This window comes from Tamandua tetradactyla, chromosome 20 (genome assembly GCF_023851605.1).
Source record: "Tamandua tetradactyla isolate mTamTet1 chromosome 20, mTamTet1.pri, whole genome shotgun sequence".
NCBI lineage: Eukaryota > Metazoa > Chordata > Mammalia > Pilosa > Myrmecophagidae > Tamandua > Tamandua tetradactyla.
The window spans coordinates 2,888,910-2,915,177 of NC_135346.1; the positions used below are offsets into that span (position 1 = coordinate 2,888,910).

Here is a 26,268-nt window from a genome sequence, read left to right on the forward strand (position 1 = left end):
AGCTGAGTCTCTTACAAGCAGTGGCATGGAGTTTTGAACACTTGTCCTGTCAATCCATGCCATTTAACAAAATTACAATGAATGTAAATATTGCTATTTTTGGCTTAAGAGCTACTATCTTTTTTTCTTTCACATCCCATGTTTCTTCTCTTTTACTTTCTTTTTAATTGATTTTTTAAAAATAACTTTTCTTCTACTAGTATTGAAACTATACATTTACTTTATATTAACACTAGATTTTACTAATTACATGAAATTAGTAAAATTTAGAACCAAAAAGTAGAACCAAAAACTACTCTCAAACCATATGGGTTAAAATAAATAAATAATAGGGGGAACAAATGTTAAAATTAATTTAGTCGATTGAAATACTAGTGATCAATGAAAGTGAGAGGTAAGGGATATGGTATGTATGAATTTTTTTGTTTTCTTTTTATTTCCTTTTCTGAATTACTGCAAATGTTCTAAGAAAAGATCATGATGAATATGAAAAAAAAACTTTACTCTTCTACTGAAAAATACAAAGACTTGAGAAACCTCAATTTGATCTATTTCCTCTTATGTTGTCAGGTATTTTCAACCTATTTTATTTTAGCAACTGTAGATTTTTATTGTTTCTTATAAACAGTTTAGTTGTATTTGCCCGCAGATTTCCCAATCTCTTTGTCCTTCCTCTTTTTGCATTTCCGAATTCCATCTGGGATCACTTTCCTTTTGTATGAAATTTCCTTTAGTGTGGGCCTCCAGGGAGAAAAATTCTGTTTTGTCTTAAAATGTGCTATTTTCTTCTCATTCTTGAAAGCTATTTTTACTGGGTTATGATATAAAATTCTGACAGTTATTTTCTAGATATCAATTTCATTCCATTCTTTTCATTGTTGCTGCTGAGAAGTCAAATAAGACAAATAACTTTACAATCGTTTTTTTGAAGGTAATTTGTCTGTAGCTGTTTTTAATATTTTTTCTGCCTTTAGTTTTCTGCAATTATACTATGTTTGTAGGTGTGATTTTTATAAATTTCTCCTGCTTTGTATTCTTTTTTTTTTTTTATTCATTGTCCAGGAATTGAACTCGGGTCTCCCGCATACTCTTTTGGTCTTTAAATTTGTAGGCTTGGGTTTTTTCATCAGTTCTGGGAAATTCTCAGCCCCATTTATTTTGCCCCATTCTTCCTGTTCTCTCCTGAAACTGATAAAATTTATACTAAAATTTCCCAGTGAAGCCTCCCTATGTCGTTTCTTGTAATTTTCTATCTCTATCCTGTATTCTGATTAATTTGTTCTCATGTTATCTTTCAGTCCAATTTTTTTGTCCCAATCTGCTGCCAAATTCACTGAGTTATTTTTGATTACTATACTTTGTATTGTTTGAAGTTATCATTGGTTCTTTTCAAATGTGGCATTTCACTAGTAAGTTTTCAGTTCCCCGCAGATACTTAAAATTTTAATTCCCTTTTTAAATATCTTAAGCAGTTATTTGCACAAATGTACCTGATAATTCAGCACATAAAGCCTTGCGTGGGCCTGTTCTAATGGTTTTCAATCATGTTGCCTTTTTTCCTTATGTGCCTGGTTCTTTGACTGCTTGCTGATAATTGTACCTGAAACATTATTTTTAAGGGTTACTTGAGGGTTTAGATTAAAGAAGTCCATTTCCAAAGAAGTTTTGTATTTACTTCTGCCAGGTCTCAGGTTGTGATTACCTGGCGTGGAAGGGCTGGTCTGTGGCTATGACTCGTCAGGGACATTTTCTCATGCCTTTTTTTTTCTACTGTTCTACTCAGTCTCTACAGCCTCTTGGGACTGGAGGAAGAGGATGGGTTTAAACTTATTCTCAGGGTACATCACCTTGGGAACCCAGTTTAACTACCGAAAAGTCTCCTACAGGACTCACCACCTTGGGTATACCATAAGGCCTAAAATTAAGGCCCAAAATTATGTGCCTTGACACCTAGGTAAAACCAGATGACCTTGAACGACCTAAGTACAATTTCCCCCTCACCACTCTGCTTTCATGGATAAGGTCCCCTAGCCAAACAAACCTCTTTTTCATGACAACCAGGTACAGTTTCTGCCGTCCCTGAGTGGCAGGCTTCAGTTTCCTGGCAGTCCATGGATTTATTTAAACAAGCCAATCTTCTCCTGTGGGAAGCAAGGTTCACTTCACCCTCTTAATAAAACAAAGCTCACAAGTCCTGGTTGTTCACTCTGTTCTGTAGTGTACTCCATGTGTGGCCCTGCAGTTTGTTACTAATAATCTGCCATGGATATCCGTGCAGTGGGGCATGCTCCACATTCGCCATCCCATAAACCCGCCCTCATGAATGGGGTGAAGAAGTGACTAACACACTGGACCAGGCCCTGATCTGTCACTTTCACCCCGTGACTGATGAATTGGCACCCAATTGTGCACCATCAATATTCACCGACTTCCATGACTTATTCTAAAAGTGCCCTGGGGTTACCCACTGTCTTTCCAGTCTTCATGCTTTCTTGGGAGGACTGCTGTCTAAATATTTTTTAATGTAGCCTTTTTCATTATTTTTCCATGAGCAATTTATCTAAATAACCTATCTTTCCCAGAAACAAAGTCTTGTCATACCTTTCCTGTTTATTTTCTTTCTAGATTTTTTAGTCATTTATGTACCTTATTTCTAAACTTTTAGTGCTTGCCTATGACATTTTGCCATACATATTTAACTTAAAACAATCTATAGTTAAATATTTCGACTCTTCTCCCAGCACTTCAGGCCACTTTCCCATAGCTTTTCCAGCTTCCAAATTACCTACTATTGAATAATGTTTCAATTACATCCTTATAGCCCTGAAAATTACATTTTCCTCCAGTGTTCGATTTATTCTACATGTCGACAACTTTGCTTATTTCATTTTTCCTTCCTGGATATCATATATTCTTCTGGAAGAGTGGTGTGTGAGATGGTGGTTTCCCTAAGCCAGCGTGCATCCAGAGCATGCCTAAGGTGCACGTGCACCAGTCCCTCGGATCATGACCATGTCTGTCTTGGACAGCTTGACAGCCAGAGGTTCATTATGTCCAGGATCAGCCTGAGGGACAATGATCAGGTCCTAGGTAGCAGTCAAAGCCGGGGTTAAGTGCCCATTTTCCCATGTACCAGAGGACATAGGTCCTCAGGGTTTCTGGACCCCAGTCAGAGGGGGCCACTCTCCTTTCCTTTGTTATTTAACCTGTCTCCCCAAAGGTAGGTGATGCATCAGAACAGACAGAACTCAAGTACTTGTGTGGGGGCAGTCAAGCTGTGCATGCAGAGTGGACCTTGACCCACCATCACACTGACCAACCTGGCCCATGATGGTTACATGGAAACCTCAGGTAACAAAATCACCTAAAATATTCAGAGCTGTTTTCATCTTCAGCAAATGGGACAGTGATCAGAACCCTGTCAACCACTGGGAATTGATACCACAGCCTGCTCACCCTATATCCTTCATGATCCTTGCTTTCTGCTCACCATGCATCAGTCCTGCTTAGGACAGTTGCTCTGGTGGACACCTGAATATTTTCAAAGCTGCCTTTGAAAATGTCATCTATTTCCCACTCTTCTTTAAAAACCAAAATTCACTGAACCACTGGGACATCACCACTGTCTCTTCCTGTCATGGTCAATAACCTTTGAATGTCCACATATGCTAAGCATACATCAATTTTGGGTGGCTTTGCCTGTGGATTTTCCAGTATCTTTTATCTACTATAACCCCCTAGGAGAGGAGATCTTGCTGCCGTCCATCCCACAACTTTTCCTCCGTGCCTAGAATAGTGGATTATGCCTAGCACACCCTCAATAAGCATTTGCTGAATAAACTCATTCAAGTCTGTGGATAGGTTTGCCATTGTTACATGTAGAAGAGAGAGGAAAATGTTTTCACGACATTTCAAAGTGGAGTCACAGAAATGTTGTCTTCTCCTACCCATTTCCTACTCTCCTTCCTCACTCTCCATCCCATCTCACTCCCTTCCACCTCCCAAACATAAAAAACTTACTACTGGGGATTTAGAGATAAAGTGAAAGAATTATACTCCTAGGAGTGAGGCATGGACAGGAAACTACATGGCTAGAGATTGTTCTATTGTAGAGTGTGGATTGAGCCAGCGAAACTTGACTTAGAATTCAGCCTCTACTGAATGGGACCCACACAAAATATTCTTGGCCATGTTACCTAAGTCTCAGAAGTCTCTTTTTACCCTTTGAGCTACCTAGTTAATATTTTGTTAAATTCTACCTGGTCCTGACAAAGTATTTCTGTTTAGTGACTCAATACTCACGGTCTGTCCTCTCCCAGGAGTGATGACTCAGACCTAGAATGAGGATTACACTGTTTACATGTGGTCCCCTCAAAGTCCATTCTGTGCTTCTCCTGGTGGAGGCACCACCTAACTTCTCATGGAATCTGAAATATGAGCCCTATGAAATATACCCTTTCTACGCTGATTTTTATCTGGTATAACTCGCCTCCACAAAAACCTGACACACTGAATGACCTCTGTGTACTGCTTCAATAGTCACAGCCTGTTTACAATTGAGGAAATTATTTATTGAAGAGTTTCACCTTACCTTGTCACAACTACCTGATCTTCATAACAGAAAATGAGCCCTGAACAAAGTATTCATAACATTTTACAATAGACAATATAGACGTATAGTGCATAAAATCTTTACAAGAACACATTCCGAAACGAACACTTAGCAGGATTACTTATGAAGTATGAATTTCCTCTTATCCCTCAATTACTTGTAGCTGCCTGGCTTTTCCTCTTCTTTTTGGCATGGGCAGGCACCAGGAACCTTACCCAGGTCTCTGGCATGGCAGGCAAAAATTCTGCCACTGAGCCACCATGGCCTGCCCACTACCTGGCTTTTTAACACCTACAATTAAATGCCCTCCTTCCCAGTGTTCCTGTTCACAGGAATCCCTGAATCATTTTTTTCTGTTGTATAAGGTGCAAATTCATGAAGATGTGTTCCATATTTATTGAATATGCTGAAATCCTCTCCATGGTGGAATCTTTTATTGTAGCACAATGTGTGAATACTACCTTCAATGTTTTCACATTCATCATTTATCAAAGGGGCTCATTTGTAACTTTTTAAAAAATTACGCAGATTTGACTGGTGTATTGAACATTATATAGTGCATTAAAACATTACAGTAGCCACATTCCAATCAACTTGTCTTCTTTATGTATGACTCTCTTCTATCTCTAGTTAGATTTGTAAAAGTCTACGTTGTTTACTTTTCCTACAAAAGAAACCCAAATTTTGTTGTCAAAATCCCCCCAAATCACTTAATTAAATCAAGTTTACACTTCATAACCATCATTATTAAATACATCTATATTCCCTGAAGCTGTCTCTCCCTGAATTTGCCTACTGGAGGCCCTTGGATTTTTTTCCACTGACCAATATACAATAGAAATTCAAAGCTAAACCCGAATTTCCTACATTTCAGTCACAGAATTTACCCAGATGTGAGCTTTCTGATGGTGATTATGTGATCTCTAATTGAAGTCCTTTCCTCATCTATATTTTCTTTTATGCCCAGAAAGGTCTGTGCTTAAAATGTTTTTCACACTCTATCACTTTGATTGGTTTTATTCCCAATATGAACTATTTTATATTCATATGGGTTCAGCTACTTTAATTCTGTGAAAGCTTTCTTGTTGACTATGATAAAATCACATTGAAAAGATTACTCACAATTATCTAGAATGGTTTCATTTACACTAAGTAAATTACAAGTCATGAAAAAGGACCTCAGATATTCTTACATTCATAAGGTTCTTCTTCCATGTGTGCTCTCTGAGATTTGGTAAGCTCTATCTTCTACAGACAGTCTCATCCTGGTGCCATCCAGAGCATTCCCTCCCTCAAGGGTTCTCTTCTGTAATGTGACACTATGATTTCCCATATTTGTCACATTTAGAGATTCCTCTCCAGTATGGGTTCTCCTATGTTTGGTAAGATTTGATCTGATATTAAAAGCCTTCCCACATGCATTACATCTGTATGGCTTCTTTCCAGTGTGGATCCTTTTGTGTTGGTCAAGGACTGATCTATAATTGAAGGATTTCCCACACTCACAATTATAGGATTGTTTCCCACGATGGATGCTTTTATGATTGATAAGACTCGAGTGTGAGATGTATGCCTTCCCACACTCATCACATTCATAAGGTTTTTCGCCCGTGTGAATCCTTTTATGCACTGTGAGGCCTGAGCTGTTTCTGAATGCCTTCCCACACCTGTCACATATATAGGGTTTCTCTCCAGTGTGGATTCTCTTGTGTTGAGAAAGCAGTGAGCTGTAACTAAAAGATTTCCCACATTCAACACATTTGAAGGGTTTCTCCCCAAGATGGACTCTTTTATGGCTTGTAAGAGTTCTGCTTGAGAAAAAAGCTTTTCCACATTCATCACATGTATAGGGTGTCTTGCCAGGGTGGGTACTTTTATGGTTAATAAGGCTTGAGTGGGAGATGTAGGCTTTTCCACACACATCACATTCATAGGGTTTCTCTCCAGTATGGATTCTTTTATGTACTTTAAGGCTTGAGTTGTTTCTGAAGACCTTCTCACATCTGTCACATTCATAGGGTTTCTCTCTAGTGTGGACCCTTTTGTGTTGAGAAAGGAGTGAGGTGTAATTAAAAGATTTCTCACACACATCACATTTGTAGGGCTTTTCCCCCAGATGAATTTTTTTGTGATTTACAAGGGTTCGGTATGTGATGAAGGCTTTCTCACAGTCATCACACTTATAGGGCTTCTCCCCAGGGTGTACACTTTTATGATTTATAAGGCTTGAGAGTGAGATGTAGGCTTTCCCACATTCTTCACATTTGTAAGGTCTCTCCCCAGTGTGGATTCGCTTATGCACTTTAAGGCCTGAATTATTTCTGAAGGCTTTTCCACATGCATCACACCCAAAAGGTTTCTCCCTAGTATGAATCCTTTTATGTTGTTCAAGGGCAGAACTGTAATTGAAGGATTTCTCACAATAGCTACATTTATAGGGCTTCTCCCCAAGATGGATTCCTTTGTGGTTTTTAAGGCTAGAGCGTGAGATGTACGCTTTACCACACACATCACATTTGTAAGGTTTTTCACCAGTATGGATTCTTCTGTGGACTTTGAGGCCTGCATTGTTTCTAAAGGTTTTCCCACATACATCACATCCATAAGGTCTCTCTCCAGTGTGAATGGTTTTATGTTGAAGAAGAAGAGAGTTATAACTGAAGGATTTTCCACACTCCTTGCATTCATGGGCTTTCTTGCCAGGGTGAATGCTTTTATGGACCGCAAGGCCTGAGCTATAACTGAAGGCTTTGCCACAGACATCACACTTATAAGGCTTCTCTCCTGTGTGAATCCTTTTATGAACTATAAGGCCTGAACTGTTCCTAAAGGCCTTCCCACATTCGTCACATTCATAAGGTTTCTCTCCAGTGTGAATGACTTTATGCTGAATAAGGAGAGAACTATAATTAAAAGACTTCTCACACTCATCACATTTATAGGGTTTATCTCCAAAGTGGATGCTTTTGTGATTTAGAAGTGTTCTGCAAGTAATGAAGGCTTTCCCACACTCATCACATTCATAGGGCTTCTCCCCCGTGTGGATCCTTTTGTGGACTCTAAGGCCAGAACTATTACTGAATGTCTTCCCACAGGTGTCACATTCATAGGGCTTCTCCCCCGTGTGGATCCTTTTGTGGACTCTGAGACCTGAGCTGTTCCTAAAGGCCTTCCCACACTCCCCACATTCATAGGGCTTCTCACCAGTGTGGATCCTTTTATGTTGATCCAAAACAGAGCTGTAATTGAAGGACTTTCCACATTCATCACACTTACAGTTCTTCTCCCCAGAATGGGTACTTTTGTGGTTTATAAGGCTGGAGTAGGACATATAGGCTTTCCCACATTCCTCACACTTGTAGGGCTTCTCACCAGTATGGATCCGCTTGTGCACTCGTAGGCTGGAACTGCTCCGGAAGGTCCCTCCACAGTCATCACACTCATAGCGTTTTTCCCCAGTGTGCATAATCTTATGTTGAACAAGTCGGGAATTATATTTGAAGAATTTCCCACACTCATCACATTTATGTAATTTCTTAATAGCACTGGTATTCTGCTGTAGACTGGGGTGAGAGCTTCCATTAATGCTCTCCACCCATTTGTGTTGTTCACTGCTTTGCTGTTCTATATGGACAGTCTGGTGTGTAACGTGCTTTGAGCTCAGATATAAGCTTTCCTCAGGTGCCTCATCTTCCTGCTCTGTCTTTATATTTGCCATATGCTTGGCTTTGCCAATCATTCCCCTGATGCCACTTTTCTCTTCCTTTATTCTTGTTCCCTTGGGCTTCTCCAATTGATTCTCTAACTTGCTACCCCAATCACAAGTTTCACCAACCTTAGATTCCTGCATATAATCCTTGTGAAGACTTTCTATTTTTGGCCACTTAGATTCTGCATTTCCACAGTTTTCATATGTTTCAGTTGATTCCTCATCTTCAGTACCCCTCATCTTCAAATGTGACACTAAATCAAGAAAATGAAAATGATATCTGTTCACTTTGTTTAGAAGAAACTGGAAGAGTTACATCAAAATCCACTCATTTGCTCAGCAAATATTTATTCAGCGCATGCTGTGTGATATGTAACATTTAATGCACTGCAGTACAGTGGTGGACATGCTAAAAATGCCTGCCCCTGTGTAGCTAATGTTAAAATGTCCTAGATTTTCAAAGGAACAAAGCTTTCCTATTCTTCCAATAACAGCCTAGCAGGAGGGCAGGTTAAAATGGATCTATATGATGCATAAGCCAAGGGACACTGACTGGTTTTTGAGCAATGTCACCCAGTTATGGAAAAATGAAGGGTAGAATAAATCTCTGGAGAATAAGAAAACAGAAAGATTAACAGATAAAATAAAGGTTAGGAGGACAAATCAGCAGAGGACAGGCAAAACTAAAAGAAGCAGAAATCACTATCTTAGCAGGTGTAACAGGGAGGCAGTTACAAAACCATGAGAATGATCATATCAGAGATGAGGAAAAAGCAAGCTCAGCTGCCTGGAGTTGGTTTGGCCTCCTGGACTTTCCCTTCAAGAAAAACATTGACTCTGGAAAGTTGGCAGTCCCCATATAGGGGGAAAATCTATATGGAAGGCAACTCTGGCCTATTAGGGAAAAGGTTTTTATCCCTACTAAAACTAGGCTAACACTAGTCAGGATATATCATAAAATTAGAATTGAAAACACAAACCAAGAAGCAAAGGAAGTAATACTGTCTAAATTCAATTACCTAGATGTACGCTCTTGAGAAAGTTACTTAAACTTTTTGTGCCACACATTTCCTCAATTGTAAAATTAGGGCAAAAAGGCTGTTGTGAATATTAAAGGAGATAACAAATAAAAAAGCATTTAGAACAATGTGTGTGTCACTTGTTGAGTGCTATATGTTATTATTTGCTTTATTATTTATGACAGTTCTTTGATTGTTAAGGAGTTCATATTAGTGGATCAAGGACAGAACCTGGGTAACTCAGGGAAGGGAAGCTCTTTCTCAAAGCAGAATTTAGGGTCTAGGCAGGTACTCTCTGGTCATAAATTACCCCTTCAAGGCACTCTGAACATAACCGCCACGCCATCAGCATCCATTGACAGCCTACACTGATTCCTGAGAACAAAACAAACACTTCTAAGCCAGTCATCCCTCAGCCATGGATGATCAGACATTTGTGATTAGACTTAGTTAAAATTTGAATCTCCTGTTCTTACCCTGGATATTAGACTCTCTTGGGTCAGGACTCTGGAATCCTGTCACTCCTAATTGGAAACTCTCTATCTATGTGAACATGTGAGGAGGAAGTAGAGGCAATAAAAGAAAAGATACATACCTTCAGTAGTCATGTAAAAAGAAGTACATGCATGATTCAACATATGTTTATGGGAATAATATGCTTCAAATTAAAATTTACAGGAAAATTAAATAAAGCATTAATCAGCAGACATTAAACCAAAAGGTGCTTCAGCTGAGAGAACTTTACAGAATGATACATATGTAACAGATCATCAGTGATGAGGAATGGTGGCACATCCTAGTTTCCTGCCTCTCTTTATTACACACAGTAGTCCATCTCACTTGAAGTTTGGCTACTAAGTAGGCAGCAGAATTTCAGAACCATCAACAGCAACACACCTTTTCTCTGTGCTTTAAGTCCTGCACCCACACCACATCAAGGATCCTGCTCCATCCATTTCCCCTTCATCCTTGGGTCCTCCATCTCTGCTGGCCCTCAGTCCTCAAGAGAGAAAGGTATCCAAGTTCCTACAACTATAAAACCAAATCTCTGAAAATAAGCAGACAAAAATTGTTAAGAAATACACAGAAAAGGAAAAGCTATGAGGGAGGACAAGCCATACGAAATACTAAAGCCTTTATAACTGAAACAGTGTCACAGTAGGGTATGACTAGACAGAGAGAGATTAATGGAACAGAACAGAAAGAACAGAAATAGACCCAACCACATATATAAATCAAGGATATAATAAAGATGGTATCTCCAATTACTGGGCCAAAGATGGTCATTTTGAGTGGAAAAAAGCGATTTGGAGAAAGATAAAATTAGGTCCATTCTTTATACTATACATAGGAATAAAGTCAAAATGGAGCAGAAATCTAAATATAAAAAAGTGAAACTATGTAAATACTAGAAGAAAACATGGGTGAATGTCTCCGCAGGATAAAGCTCTCTAACTATGACCCTGATGCAATAAAGAAAGAATTGATACATATAATTGATACATAATTTTTTAATTGTATGACAAAAAAACACAATAAGGAAAATTAAGGGAAAATGACAAAATGGAGGGAAATTTTGCAATATACTTCAAACATAAAGGGCGAAATATCCTTAATATGCAAAATAATTGTCAAAGCCTGAAGAAAAAGATACGAATCCTACCAAAAAATGGGTAAAAGATATGAACTTCAAAAAAAAAGAAACACTGAGAACAAAAGATATCCCCTGAAAAAGCCAACCCAGAGATTTAGCAAATAAAAGACAAGCTCTACTTGGCTTAGAACTCCAGAGGATGGTAGAGACTGGAGAAGGACTCCACAAACACTGAGTCAAAGACAGAGAAAATATCAGGAAGGAGAATTCTGTCCTCGAATGCCTGTTGGTTCCTGTTCCCTTCTACATGGTTCCTGCTCCCTTCTCCCCCTTAGTAGGTCCCATTAGCTTGGGAGTCACCCAGAGGCAGCCTAGCCCAGCTCCCTTCTACCGCAGACTGAGACAGGAGCAAGTTAGAAGCCCACACAAATCCAGGTATAGGGACCTAAGTCCACAGAGACCAAGGGCAGAACATGAGCCACTACAGAGTGCTGAATACAAAAGGGTCCCCAGGAGTTGGGGGAAAAATCCCCATGATAGAAAGTCTGGTAAGTTTCAATTGGCTGGATAATTAAAGGCAAAATGGATGATTCTGAAGTGACCCACTTTTCTGCACTGACTCCATTTGGATCCCTAACATGGTAAACCCTAATGGGAAAGAAACCAGAGGCAGAAAAGCCTCCCAGAAAAAAATTTAAAAATTAAAAAAAAAAAAAAATTTTAAAGGGGGTTGTGGTAGTTAGATTCAGTTGTCAACTTGGCCAGGTGAAGGCACCTAGTTCTGTTGCTGTGGACATGAGCCAATGGTAGGTAAACCTCATCTGTTGCTAATTACATCAGCAGTCGGCTAGGAGGCGTGTCTGCTGCAATGAGTGACGTTTGACTTAATTGTCTGGTGCTTAAATGAGAGAGCGCAATGTAGCACAGCCTAAGCAGCTCGGCATTCCTCATCTCAGCACTTGCAGCTCAGCCCAGGCCTTTAGAGATACAGAAAGAAATTACGCCGGGGAAAGTTGTTGGAACCCAGGGGCCTGGAGAGAAGACCAGCAGAAAATATCCTGTGCCTTCCATTTAAGAAAGAGCCTCAGTGGAAAGTTAGCTGCCTTTCCTCTGAAGAACTAACAAAATAAATCCCCTTTTATTAAAAGCCAATCCATCTCTGGTGTGTTGCATTCCGGCAGCTAGCAAACTAGAACAGGGGTTAAACATAAGGCAAATGGAGCACTGAAGTGAGGGAAAGAAATTTCAAAAATCATAGGCGCTTGGGAGAAAAGTATGCACAAACACAAACAGAACAGATCATGATTCCTGGAGAAGGAACAGAGGGAAAAAAAGGTCTACACTGGAGGTTTAAAAATTGCACTAAAAGTACAATCTTAAAAATCGTAGCACATATCCAAAGGACAAGATATGTGCCACAGGGCAAGAATCACATGAAGAAGAGCTGAGAAAATAAGAACAGTTAAACAGGCTCCTATAAAGATCTGGAATAAGTTGGAGCAAGCGTCAAAGAGCCTGAACACAAAACCAATCAACAATAAAACCTTAAACAAGAGGGAGAACCTGACTTTCAGTTAACTCAACAAGATAATCAAATGCTTAGACATGAGCAAAAAGTTACAAGCCATACAAAGAAACAGAAAAACATGGCTCAGAGGGGAAAAAACTAAAACTTCAGAGGGATTAAGAATTTGGAACAACTAATCAAAGAAGTTCAAACAAATCTTCTAAATCAATTTCAGGAGATGAAGGAAAATCTGCATACAGAGATAAAGGATATTAAGAAGACAATATGAGGGCAGACAGAAGAATACACAAGTATTAAAAAAAATAGATTAAAAATACACTAGAGATTTGTAAGCTCTTACAGCAGACTGTGCTGGTTTGAAATGATGCATATACCCGAGAAAAGTCATGTTTTAATCCTAATCCCATTTTGTGAAGGCAGCCACTTCTTCTAATCCCGTTCAGCATCATATGTTTGAAACTGTAATTAGGTCACCTCCCTGGAGATGTGATTTAATCAAGAGTGTTTATTAAACTGGATTAGGTAGAGGCATGCTTCCACCCATTTGGGTGGGTCTTGATTAGTTTCTAAAGTTCTATAAAAAAGGAAACATTTTAGAGAGATTCAGAGAGAGCGGAGAATGCTGCAGCACCACAAAGCAGAGAGTCCACTAGCCAGTGCTTTGGAGATGAAGAAGGAAAACGCCTCCCAGGAAGCTTCATGAAACCGGAAGCCAGGAGAGAAAGGTAGCTGATGACGCCGTGCTTGCCATGTGCTCTTCCAGCTGAGAGAGAAACCGTGACTCTGTTCACCATGTGCCTTCTCATTTGAGAGAAACCCTGAACTTCATCGGCCTTCTTGAACAAAGGTATCTTTCCCTGGATGCCTCTGATTGGACATTTCTATAGACTTGTTTTAATTGGGACATTTTCTCAGCCTTAGAACTGTAAACTAGCAACTTATTAAATTCCCCTTTTTAAAAGTCATTCTGCTTCTGGTATATTACATTCTGGCAGCTAGCAAACTAGAACACAGACTCACTCAGTCTGGAATTGTAAGCATATTTCTAGATTCTGAGATGATATGCTATATGTGTATATCCTGGTATTTCCCTGGAACTTGGTTACCTGTGTGACACCTAAGACTCAGAGCTGGAGTTCTGCAGCTCTGAAAGTCAACACTGCTATGTACAACAACTGCTAAAGAAACAAAAAAGAGACCAGGCTTCAATCAGAGACATGAATGAAGCCAATCAGGTTGGGAGTAATGTAAATCAGCACGAGTGCACAAACATATACCCCATGAGTGTCCCAGAAGGAAAAGAGAAGGGAAAAGGGACAGCAAGTCTATCTGAAAAAATAGCCGAAAATTTCCCAATTCTTGTGAAAGACATAAATATACATGTTCAAGAAACTCAACATACTCCAAATGGAATAAATTCTAACAGACCTAGTCTGAGACACATACAAGTCAGAATGTCAAATGTCAAAGATTGAAAGCAGCAACAGAAAAGTGATTCATCAAATAGAAGGGATCCTCTAAAAGACTATGTGCCGATTTCTCATCAGAAACCATGGAAATGAGAAGGCAGTGGTATGATATATTTAAGGAACTGAAAGCGAAAAACTGCTAGCCAAAAATTCTTATCTGGCAAAACCGTCCTTCCAAAATGAGGAAGAATTTAAATATTCACAAATAAGTAGAAACTGAAAGCATTTGTCAACAAGAGATCTGCCCTACAAGAATTACTAAACGGAGTTCTCCGGGTTGAAAAGAAAAGCAGGAGAGAGTGGCCTAGAGTAGTGTGACGAAATAAAGATCATCAGTAAATGTAACCAAAAGGATAAATGCAAAACCCAATAGTACTGTATCCTCAATATACAATGCTACTCTTTAATTCATATAAGAATCAGAATACAAATGAAACACTTAGAAAAACAGGAACAGAAGGAACTTTCTCAACATGACAAAACCATTTATGAAACACTCACAGCTAATATCATACTCAATAGTGCTTGCTTGAAACTATTATGTACCCTAGAAAAGCCATGTTTGAATTCTGATTCAATTTTGTGGGGGCAGCCATTTATTTTAACCCAGATTGAACAATGTATGATGGGAACTTCTGATTAGATTATCTCCCTGAAGATGGAAGGCCCCAGCCGTGGATGTAGGCCTTTTGATGAGATTATCTACACTAAGATGTGAGATGCCCAAATGTGGGTGTGGCCTTTTGGTTAGATGGAATAGTGACTCTACCTATTCAAGGTTGGCACTGATTGGTTTACTGGAGTCCTTTAAAAGAGAAAACATTTTTGGAAAAAGCTTTAGAGCAGACAGAAGAAACTGAGCCAACATGAGACCCAGATGTTTGGAGGTGCAGAAAGAAAACGCCTCTGGGGAACCTGTTTGACACCAGAAGCCAAGGTGTTCCGAATGGCATCAGTCTTTCTTGAGTAAAGATAACCTCCTGTTGGTGCCTTACTTTTGGCTTAGAACTATAACTTGCAACTTACTGACTTCCCTTTTTAAAAGCCATTGCACTTTTGGTATATGCGTTCCAACAGCATTAGTAAGCCAATACACCAATGGTGAAAGATTGAAAGCTTTCCTTCTAAGATCTAGAACAAGAAAAGGATGATCCTTGTCACCACTGTTATTCAACATTGTACTCGTAGTTATCGCCATGGCAATAAGGCAAGAAAAAGCAATAAAAGGCATTCAAATTGTAAAAGAAGGAGTAAAACCTAACACTTTTAACAGATGACATGGTCCTATATATAGAGTGTCCTGAAAAATCCACAATGAAGCTACTAGAGTTAATAAACAAATGCAGCAAAGTGTCTGGGTACAAGATCAACAGCAAAAATCAGCAGTGTTTCTATACTGCTAGTATAGAAACTATACTAGTAATGAGCAAGCTGAGTAGGAAACCAAGAAAAAATACCAGTTATAATAGCAACTAAAATAATCAAATGCTTAGGAATAAACTTAACAAAGTATGTAAAGGACTTTTACACAGAAAACTACAAAAGATTACCAAAACAAATCCAAGAAGACCTAAATAAATGGAAAGACATTCCATGTTCATGGATGAGAAGACTAAATATCTTTACAAATGTCAATCCTACCCAAAAAGATTTTCAAATTCAACACATTCCCAATCAAAATTTCAATAGAGCTTTTAGTAGAGCCATGTGAAAGCCAGCGGATGCTGCTATGTTTGCCATGTGCCCTTCCAACTGAGAGAGAAACATTGAACGTCATACCAGCCTTCTTGAACCAAGTTGCTGATATGTGTTCAAGATGAGTGGGATCGGAGAAAATACCTCTGACCCATCCAGGGCAGAGACAAGAAAGCGCAAGGAATGTCCTGATCAGCTTGGACCCAGCCCCAAAAGGAGCACTGAGAAACGTAATCGTGAACAGGAAAATAAATATATAGAAGAACTTGCAGAGCTGATTTTTGCAAATTTTAATGATATAGACAACTTTAACTTTAAACCTGACAAATGTGCAATCTTAAAAGAAACTGTGAAGCAAATTCGTCAGATCAAAGAACAAGTCACAGATGTCAACCTGAATAAAATAAATCTGGGAGCACAGGAGAACTGATTGAGAAAACTTTGTCAGCCCGCCATGGTGGGGCTCTTGAGTGCTGCCTCTCTAATTAGCTGTTCTGCAAGTTCCCAAAAGCTTTACAAATGAAGCGAGATAAGAAAGGATGCTTTAAATGGCCTAAAAAACAGGAATATAAAGAGAAAATCACCAGCTATTTAAATGAACGAGCATTTTCTTGTTTACAGCACTTTGGAAGGCACATTGCTAGCCTCCCAAGAGCATTCTAACTGAAATGGACATGTAGAAACAGAGCAAGTACATACTAGAGTTCAATGCCAATAGTGTGATCTCCCTTTAAGTTTGGAATACCATAAATGATGATCTGTTTTCTTTGATCCATATCCATTGATCCTTAGTTAGTAAAATAATGATAGATATCTTTTGAAAATTTGTAGGAGCAGCTAAGACTATCTATGGAAAATACATGGTGATTGTCCTATACTCTTATAAAAACAAAATTGAAGTATAAAGGGACTAAGACATTTAGGAGAGCTTAAAAAATCAACAAATTTATATTGCCTTGCTATGTGTTTAAGTGATATCTCCTCTACTACTCCAAAAGTAGCTACGTCTTTAATTTTTTTAGAATAGTGATTTAAATGCAATTTTTTTATTTGAAAACCTCTTGCCACTTCATTTAAAGCTACTTTAGTGCAATGCATTTAAATACAGGATATACTTATCAGTTAGGTTTCAAACTTTCAAAGTTATTTTTCTAAAAGTAGTATTAGTGAATAGCTGCAAGTATGAAAAGTATGTTTCAAAAATCTTCATTGGTACAAGCTGAATTAGGGAGAAAATCACTAGTTGTATCAAGCAGCCTAAAAGAACATACTGTTTTCTCATTGTGATTATCCAAGTGATATATATATATTTTTATTAGCGACATTGTGAGTTTACAGAAAAATCGTGCATACAATACAGAGGTCCTGTATACTACCCTATTAATAATACCTTGTATTAGTGTGATGCATTTGCTACAATTCATGAAAAAATGATTTTGTGATTGTACTATTAACTATAGTCCATTGTTTACAATAGGGTTCACTATTTGTCTTACATATCCTGTTTTGTGGGGTTTTTAAAATTTTAATTCTAATAGCATGCAACTTAAAATTTCGCCTTTTAACCATATTTGTATGCATAGTTGTGTGCTGTTAATTAGATTCACAATGTTGTGCTACGGTCACCACTAGTGATAGAATTTTAATGTGTAATGCCACTATGAGAACATTGAGATTCCATATCCATTTTATGCTTGTGAATTTTCTCTACCATTGAGGACATCAAAACATCTGTAAAAAGTATTTATAGAGAGGGCTGAGGGCCATAGTGAGTTTTTAATCTGCTCATGAAGTGTGATTGTTAAATTTTGGGGAATTTCGCAATCATTATTGAAAATTATGTACATAATTAAATAAATTACTTTTAAAAAGGTAAAAAAAAAAAATTCAATAGCCTAATTTACAGAATTGGAAAAGGCAATTATCAAATTTATTTGGAAAGGTTAGGGGCTCAAAATAACCCAAAATATCTTCAAAAAGAAAAAAGTCAGAGGACTCACATTTTAATGGGAGTCAACACAGCATGGTATTGGCACAAAGATAGATATATCAACTAATGGAAATGAAAGTTCAGAAATACACCCTTACAACTATGGCCAATTGATTTTTGAAGCTGCCAGGTCCACTCAATTGGTGAAAAAAATGGTGCTAGGAGAATTGAATATCTATATGCAAAAGAATGAAGGAGGACCCCTATCTCACACTGTACATAAAAATTAATTCAAAATGGATCAAAGACCTAAATACAATAGCAGGTACTATAAAACCTAGAAAAAAATGCAGGGAGGCTTTTAGGATCTTGTGTTAGGCAATAGTTTCTTAGACTACAAAGGCACCCAAAGGCAAGCAATGAAAGAAAAAATAAATGAGACATCCTCAAAATTAAAAACTTCCGACCATCAAAGGGCTTCATTAAGAAAGTGAGAAGACAACCTACTGAATATAAGAAAATATTTGGAAACCCATATCAAATGAGGGATTACTATCCAGAATATAGAAAGAAATCATGCAATTCAACAATAAAATGACAAACAACCAATTAAAAAATGGGCAAAAAACTTGAACAAATATTTCTCCAAAGAGGATATACAAGTGGCTAGAATGCATATGAAAAGATGTTCAACATTACTGGCTAATAAGAAAATGCTAATCAATACCATGAGTATCATTTCACACCCACTAGAATAGCTTCTAAAAAAATCTAAATTACAAGTGTTGAAGAGGATGTGGAAAATAGCAATACTCTTTCATTGCTGGTGGGAATGTAGGTTCAGCTGCTATGGAAGACAGTTTGGCAGCTCCTCAGGAAGGTAAATATAGAATTACCTTATGACCCAGCAATCCCACTACTAGGTATATACCCAGAAGAACTGAAGCTGTGATTCAAACAGATACTTGCACATTGATGTTCACAGTGGCATTATTCACAATTGCCAAGCAATGGAAGCAACCTAATGAATATTCAGCACTGCATGCTTGAAACTGTAATTAGATCATCTCCCTAAAGATGTGATTTAATCAAGAGTGGTTGCTGAGCTGCATTAGGTGGACGCATGTCTCCACCCATATGGGTGGGTCTTGATTGGTTTACTGGAAACATTTTGGGGTATGAGGTTCTGAGAGAGCAAAGAATGACATAGCCATGAGAAACAAAGAGCCCACAAGCCAGTGACCTTTGGAGATGAAGAAGGAAAATGCCTCCCGGGGAGCTTCATGAAACAGGAAGCCAGGAGAGAAAGCTAGCAGATGGTGCCTTGCTCACCATGTGCTCTTCCAGCTGAGAGAAAACGACTGTGTTCATCATGTGCCTTCTCACTTGAGAGAGAAACCCTGAACTTCATCAGCCTTCTTGAACCAAGGTATCTTTCTCTGGGTGCCTTTGATTGGACATTTCTATAGACTTGCTTTAACTGGGACATTATCTTGGCCATAGAACTGTAAACTAGCAACTTATTAAATTCCTCTTTTAAAAAGCCATTCTGTTCCTGGTATACTGCAATCCAGAAGCTAGCAAACTAGAACATATATATGTATGTATATGTATACACAGTGGAATATTATTCAGTTGTAGAAAGGAAAGAAGTCCTGATACATGCAACAACCTGGATGAACCTTGAGGACATGATGCTGAGTGAAATAAGCCAGACACAAAATGACAAACAGTATATGATCTCAATGATATGAAACAATTATAGTAAGTTAGAATCAAGAATATAGGTAACCAGGGGATAGACTGAAGGTAAAGAATTGGGAGCTGATGCTTATTTGTACAAAATTTCTTTTAGGCTTATTGTAAAGATTTGAAAAAGGATGGTGGTGTAACACATTATTATTGAGTGTACTTAATAGTGCTGAATTATGTATGCCAATGTGGTCAAAAGGAAAAGTTTTGGGTCATGTAAATTACTAGAACAAAAGATGATGAAAAACATGGGACTGTATAATACAGTGAGCCCTGCTGTGTATAATGTACAGGGGGTAGTAATAGAAGTATTAAGAATATTCTTTCATGAATTATAACAAATGTAGGCTGCAAATACAAGGTGTTAATGATGGGGGGAAAACACCTAATGCAAACTATGGACTATAGTTAACAGCACTATTTTAATATTTTTTCAATTGTTACAAAATTACCACCTTAACGCAAAGTATCAACATAGGGGGGTTGTATGGAAATGCTATAGTTTTTACAAGACTTTTCTGTAAACCTACAACTTCTGTAATTAAAAAATAATTTTAAAAATGTGCCCAGTGAAAGAAACCAGACACAAAGTACTACATATTATATGACTCCACTTATAGAATATAAATATAAAGAAACCTTAATAGAAAATACAGGTAAGTGCTTATCTAGGGCTAGGAAAGGACAGAGGGATTGAGAGGTGACTGAGGTGTATAGGTTTTCTTCTTTTGGGAGTAATGAAAATGTTCTAAAATTGACTTTGGTGATGAATGCACAACTGCTAATATACTAAAAGCCACTGATAGTACAGTTTGGATGGCTTGTATGGCATGTGAATATACCTTAATAAAACTGCTTAAAAAACAGGAAAAAATCCTGAGGTGGCCTTTATATATGTGAAAAGATTTTCACCTTTACTTGTAACAGAAATACAAATTAGGATGACACAGATATCATTTTTCACTTGTCATATTGGCAAATATTCAAAGGCTTGACTGACTATACCTTCTTTCTGAGGCTGTGAAGAAACAAGTACTCTCATACACTGCTAGGAACACAAATCAACATAACCTTTACTGAGGGAAATTTGCCAATAGCTAACAAAACTCTGCATATATTTAACCTTTGATCCAGAAATCCCTTATCTAAGAATATATACTGAAGAGACACCTCAAACAACACAAAAATATATATGCACATAGTTATTCAGTGAGATCATTTATAATTGCAAAATCTGGAAAACTACTAAATGTTCAAGCATAAAAGACTGGTTGAATAAACTAAGGTGCATAAACACTACAGAGTACTGAAAACAACGTGAAAGTTCAATGCCTAAAACCCCTTGGTCCTGTAGGTATGAACTCACTTTAAACTGGATCTCCCAAGATCCTGTTAATATGAGGCCAAACTGAAACTAAGTGGGCTTTAATCCAATATGACAGGAGACCTCATAAGCAAAGGAAATTTGAACATGCATGTATAAACCACAGGAGACACACAGGGAAAAATCGCCACGTGATGGAGGCAGAGTATGACTGCTAGCAAGCCACCACAATGCTACAGACTTTGGAGAAGGTATGGTCTGCCATTATACCAATTTTGGTCTTCTAGCCTCCAAACTGTGAGCCAGTAAAATCCTGTTGTTTAAGTGCCATGATACGTAAGATCTCTATAAACTAATATGGAATAATTTATAGGATATACTGTAAAGTCAAAAAAAGCAAGGCAGAATGGAACATACATGCTATATTTTATGTAAAAAGAAGGAAAATAAGAAACATATCTGCTAATCTTTACCATAATGATAAACCAGGAAACACTGAAATTCATTAGTTACAAGGGGTAGAATGGGATGAATAGAGCAGAAGCAACAGAGGAGAGAAAGATACGCTTAAGTCTAACGTTTTGCACATCTTTTTACTATGGAAATGTGATACTGTCTTGTCTATTCAAAAAATTAAATCAAGGAAGATGAGAAAGAGGTTAAAAACATCCAGACTGCTTATTAGTTGCAAGAGAAAATATTAATTATACAGTGGAGAAATTAAGGCAATGCCTTAGCCAAATGTTCTAAATTAACTTCATCAATGCAGACAGATGAGCATTATGTGATTCCATAATGGACATTCTGAGAAGCACACATGACCTATGAGAATGCACAACCTGAATTGAATCACAAGAAAACATCAGGTAAATCCAAGATGAAGAACCCTCTACTAAAAGAAGGGGGAGGGCAGGCTTGGACTATATCTTCAAAATTATCACAGAATGTTGTGAAAATGTTCCAGATTAAAAGCTGGAGACTTGACCAATAAATTCAGTATCTGACCTCAATGGGATCCATACAGGAGAGAAAAACTGTTATAAAAACAAATCTGTCAACTGACAAAACAGAAATAAGATGGTAGATTAGATAAAAGTAGTTATCAATATTAAATTTACTTAAGTTGATAACCATACTATAATTATGTAAGAATATCCTTAGTAATACACAGAATAATATACATAGAAGTATTCAGGGATAAGGGGCCATGATGTATCTAAGTCACCTTCAAATGGTTCAGAAAAAAATAATTATGAATGAGTGAGTGAGAGAGAGAGCACAAATGAAGTATAATGTTAACTATAGGTGAATCTGAGAAAACGGTAAATGGGTGCTCTTTTTACTATTTTTATTCTTGAAACTTTTCCATATATTTGAAATTATTTACACAGTTTTTAAATATGTCAAAAGGTAAATTTCAAATTCCCTCAAGTACATCTTCCCCTCCAGGTACTGCTTTCCCCATCCTACCTCCTGCTCCGTTACGCGTTTTGGAAAAGTGGTCTTTATGTCCCATTTCATGCCACACTCAGACCATGTTGCACTATCTTCTTCTGGTCCAGTCACTTACGCCCTAGCCTGTTGCCCCCTGGATATTCCTGGTCCCCTCATTCCATCTTCAATCTTTTCTCTTCTGATGCACATCTCCCCAAACAACATCAGCTACATCTGTGGTTCCTACCACCCCTACAAGTTATCTACCAGGTCCGCATCTCTGGCCCAGACCCCTCTCATCAATCACAGACCCTCATATCCACACCTGTCTTCCCCTTTGCCAAAATCAGATGTGGATTCTTCTGTTTCCTCATACATTCACGTCCAAAACAGCCCCTCAAACCAGGCAATTCTACTGCCTAAATATTTCTCAAGCTCCCCCCACCTTTACCTTCAACCTCAGTATCCTACTGCTAAGCCCTTGTCTTAAGTCCTCCCAAATTCCCTTGTGAAGTACTGAAACTTCTCCTTACTTTTATTCTTCCTCCAACAGCTGTCATGAGTTTTTGTAAAATGCACATCAGGTAACTCCAATGCCAAATCCTCTCAGGCTACCTTGGGTGGTCCCCGAAGCTGTTTTTACCTGGTCTCTAGAGCCCTCTCATTCCCTCTGCTTTCCTACATAGCTCTGAACTCTGGCTACCTGCAGTGACTGCCAGATACCAAATGGGCAATACTTCCACCATATTGAGTATTGGCCTAGACGGACACTGACTGACAGGTCAATTCTTAGCGCCCTCCAGGTCTTCTGAGATTCCGTTTTTTTGACTGCTGATTGGCCTGGTCTGTATTAAACCACAAAATTTCACTTACCTCTCTGACCTAGCCAGAAACCCAGAATTTCTCTGTTCAGGCCTTATTTAACTTCCTTTGTTTGGATGAGAGCACAGTATCCCATCACCTGATGTAGCTCAAGGTCCTCCTACTGACTAGAATCAAAACAGATCAATATAAATGTGGATCTTCACTGAGAACAGATGGTTTGAAATGAAATTCGTGTTAGCCAATAACGAAACTTAGAAAAAGTCAGTCAAAAACACAGGAAGAAAAGCGCTAGGAATTATAAAGCCAGAAACGCTTTTTTTTAATGCCACCAAAATATAAAGACAATCACCTGCAAAAATACTAAATTACCTTGTAAACAATATTGATTCTATTATTAATATTGGTTCTATTATCTCACAAGATACTCATTGAAGCTGTCACCCATGTGACCTACATCCTGTTCTATTTCCCCAGGCCTTGGGCTTGTCCTAGGGACATAGAAATGGGTAAGAATAAGCCCTGCCCTCCAGGGGGAAGAGTTATGGGATGATTTGGGTGTTCTTTTTCACTTTTACTTCTAGTTTCCTTTTTTTTTTTTGGAGTAATGAAAATGTTAAAAAATCGACTGTGATGACAAAAGCACAGTTATATGATACTGTGACCCACAGACTTATAATTTGGATGATTTTATGGTATGTGAATATGTACCTCAAAAAAATTCTTTAAAAAAAAAGGCCCTGCACTCAATAAGCTTACAGACTAGCAGACTTGACAGGAAATAACATTTGATAAAAAAAATTATAGAGCATGGATAGAGGAGAAGTGGCAGAGGGATGGGCTGGCTCTGTCTCACAAAACCAGGAGGAGCAAAACAGATATTTCCAGCAGAGGAAAGGGCAGTTACAAAAGAACTGTGTTCACTCCCTCACAATTGGGGACCTGCAATCAACTCTGGACATCTGGAGCAGACAGTAGCTGGTGAAGCTGGACAGGTGGGGAAAAAGCTGCACTAGGGAAGGGTCTGCCATGACACATACTAAAGATTCCAGATTTGATCTTGATGAGTTTAAGGCAAAAAAGTAGTAAACTTGGATATGCATTTTGGAAGATCACTTATTCTATTAGATCAAGGGTTGGCAAGACTTTCTGCTTGGAGGTCAAAAGTGTCAGCCATAGAATACCACCTACTCCTTCCAAATTATGTGTGACTCAGACCCTCTGGGCACCTCTATGCTTTTTGTTCATGTTCTATCACACCAATGCCTAGTAAAACACCTGGCACAAAGCAAGACCCTGCCCCTAATTCCTGCTGTCTCAGCCCCAGAGAGTTAAGAGCTACTTTTCAAGGATCTTAACAACACTGAGAGAGGAATTATGGCACAACCTGGCTGAAAATCCCTTCCTATCAACAGACTATGGTTGGTACAACAAGCCAACATTTACTGTGGACTTCCAGAGTTATCAACCATATTCCACAAGTCAATCTACCATCACAAGTATCAATTCTGTAGCTTGAGTTCTTGGATGATATTTAACTTGGAGATGACCAGAAAAAGAAAACAAGCGAGAATGCGACCACAAAAAGATTACCAACTCAGAAGAAAGAGTACCCAAGATGGGGGATAATGAGACAATGAAAGATGGTGCTAAGGAGAGAGAAAAGGGACATGCAGAGGAAGAAAGAGGCTATCATTTGTGCATTAATTAAGTACCACTGCACTTAATTAATGAATATTAGAAATGTAAATGGTTAGCAGGAGTTGGTTCTATGCTTAAAAATAGAAACAGGAATAAAACTGGTTTTTTCTTCAAGTAAAATGAAACAGAACATTCTCCATACCTGTACTGGAGAAGAGATTCTGAAAAGGAAACAGAGATTTTTCTGAAGCTAAAGAGTGGGGAATGGCTAGAAAAGAGTCACCGACAAAATTATTCTATGAGGATAATGATAGACTGAGCATTATAAACACATGTCTCAGGAGATAAAAGCTACATGGTTTTATTTGTTCTTTAAACACTTCATATGAGTTACTGTGTTACTGATTTGGCATACTTCATATGCCCCAGATATGCCCTAGTATCACATCATTGAGTGCATCATTGAAGAACAAAAAATTGGAAACCCAGATGTGTTTTCTGACACACAGCGAGAGCTCAGATAAAGTACGTAGAGTACCTCACCACCTGCATGAAAAAAAGGGGAAACTAACCACACTCATATTTGCCAATATTTGCTTAGAAACCCTGGAAGCATATACTAACTAAAAGTAACAACAGCGGTTACCTACAGGGGTGGGGCCTGGGAAGATGGCTGAGCAGAGTGGGAGGGACCATCTTCACGGACATCTTTGAATACTTTTTTTGTGTGTTTTTGGGGGTGGGAGGTGCATTGGTCCAGGAATCCAACCCGGGTCTCCCGCATGAAAGGCGAGCATTCTACCACTGAACCACCCATGCACCCGAATATTTTTAATAGCCAAACCTTACGGATGCATTACACATTAAAAAAAAAAAAAAAAAAAAAAGGCTCGTCCTTTCGAAAAGAAAGCACTCCTGGTGGCCCCCAGCCCAAGTATCGTACAGCCGCACACCCAGCCCCGGCATTCCCCATCCCCACGCCAAGGGTCCCGCGGGCCGCGCTTCCCTTCCACAGCTAACTTCCCACCCTCTGGGCCGTCTTCTCCGGCGCACCCCAGCCAGTCGACAAGCCAGGAGACCTCCGGGGGAGGGCGAGGGTCAGAAGCGCCTCCAGGGCTTCCATCCACACCTGCGGTGGTAGGCGCCCCACAGGATCCCCAGAGAAATAAAAACGGGGTGGATTCCAACCAAATTACCCCTAGAGTCCCCTCTAGCGCTCCTTCTTTTCCCTCAAGTCCCAGGGCCAACCCTGAACTGCGGTGGGGCCGCGACAGGGGCATGATCTTGAAGGGCGCTGTTTCAAGGTTGCCCTCGGGCCCGAGGCCGCCGGGAAGAGTCGAGGAGCCCGGAACCCGGGCCCCGGCCCTTCTCGGACATGGGTCAGACCCAGCAAGACCCAGGCCCGCTCGGGCGGCCTTAGCTGGGCCCACAGGAAGCCCTGTTCGTTCCAGGGCGCCCTACACCCTCGGCCGGCCCAGAATGCGACACCTGACGCAGGTGCTGAGGAGGGGGAGCGCCGCCTCCCAGATCCCGCCCAAGACCTGAGGGGCAGGCAGGAGCTAACCGAGAAAGGAAGGACATGTCAGGAAAAGACCCGCACGGGAGCGCGGGCGGCCACGGACTCACGTACTGGCTCTGGCGGTGCCGCGGAAGCCCAGGCGCCCGCCGGACAAAAGCGCGGACGGCCAGGCCGGAAGAGCCTGCGCCGGCTCCTGGAGAACTTCCGGGTCCTCTCTGGG

At 39.2% G+C, this 26,268-nt stretch overlaps 1 protein-coding gene across 6 annotated transcripts; it reads right to left on the reverse strand.

The window, feature by feature from the left end:
* Window positions 1–584: 584 nt before the first annotated feature.
* Window positions 585–26,268, reverse strand: ZFP62 (ZFP62 zinc finger protein). 6 transcript variants are annotated; one of them, XM_077138248.1, is made up of 3 exons: window positions 26,160–26,268; window positions 10,238–10,372; window positions 585–8,575 (listed from the first exon to the last, which is right to left on the reverse strand). In XM_077138248.1, the coding sequence occupies exon 3, from the start codon at window positions 8,559–8,561 to the stop codon at window positions 5,808–5,810; it is 2,754 nt and encodes a 917-aa protein (XP_076994363.1). In that variant the 5' UTR covers window positions 8,562–8,575; window positions 10,238–10,372; window positions 26,160–26,268; the 3' UTR covers window positions 585–5,807. The 6 variants fall into 6 exon arrangements, with proteins under 6 accessions (XP_076994363.1, XP_076994364.1, XP_076994368.1 ...); XM_077138249.1 differs by having other exon boundaries at window positions 10,238–10,388; window positions 26,160–26,232; XM_077138253.1 differs by having other exon boundaries at window positions 26,156–26,229.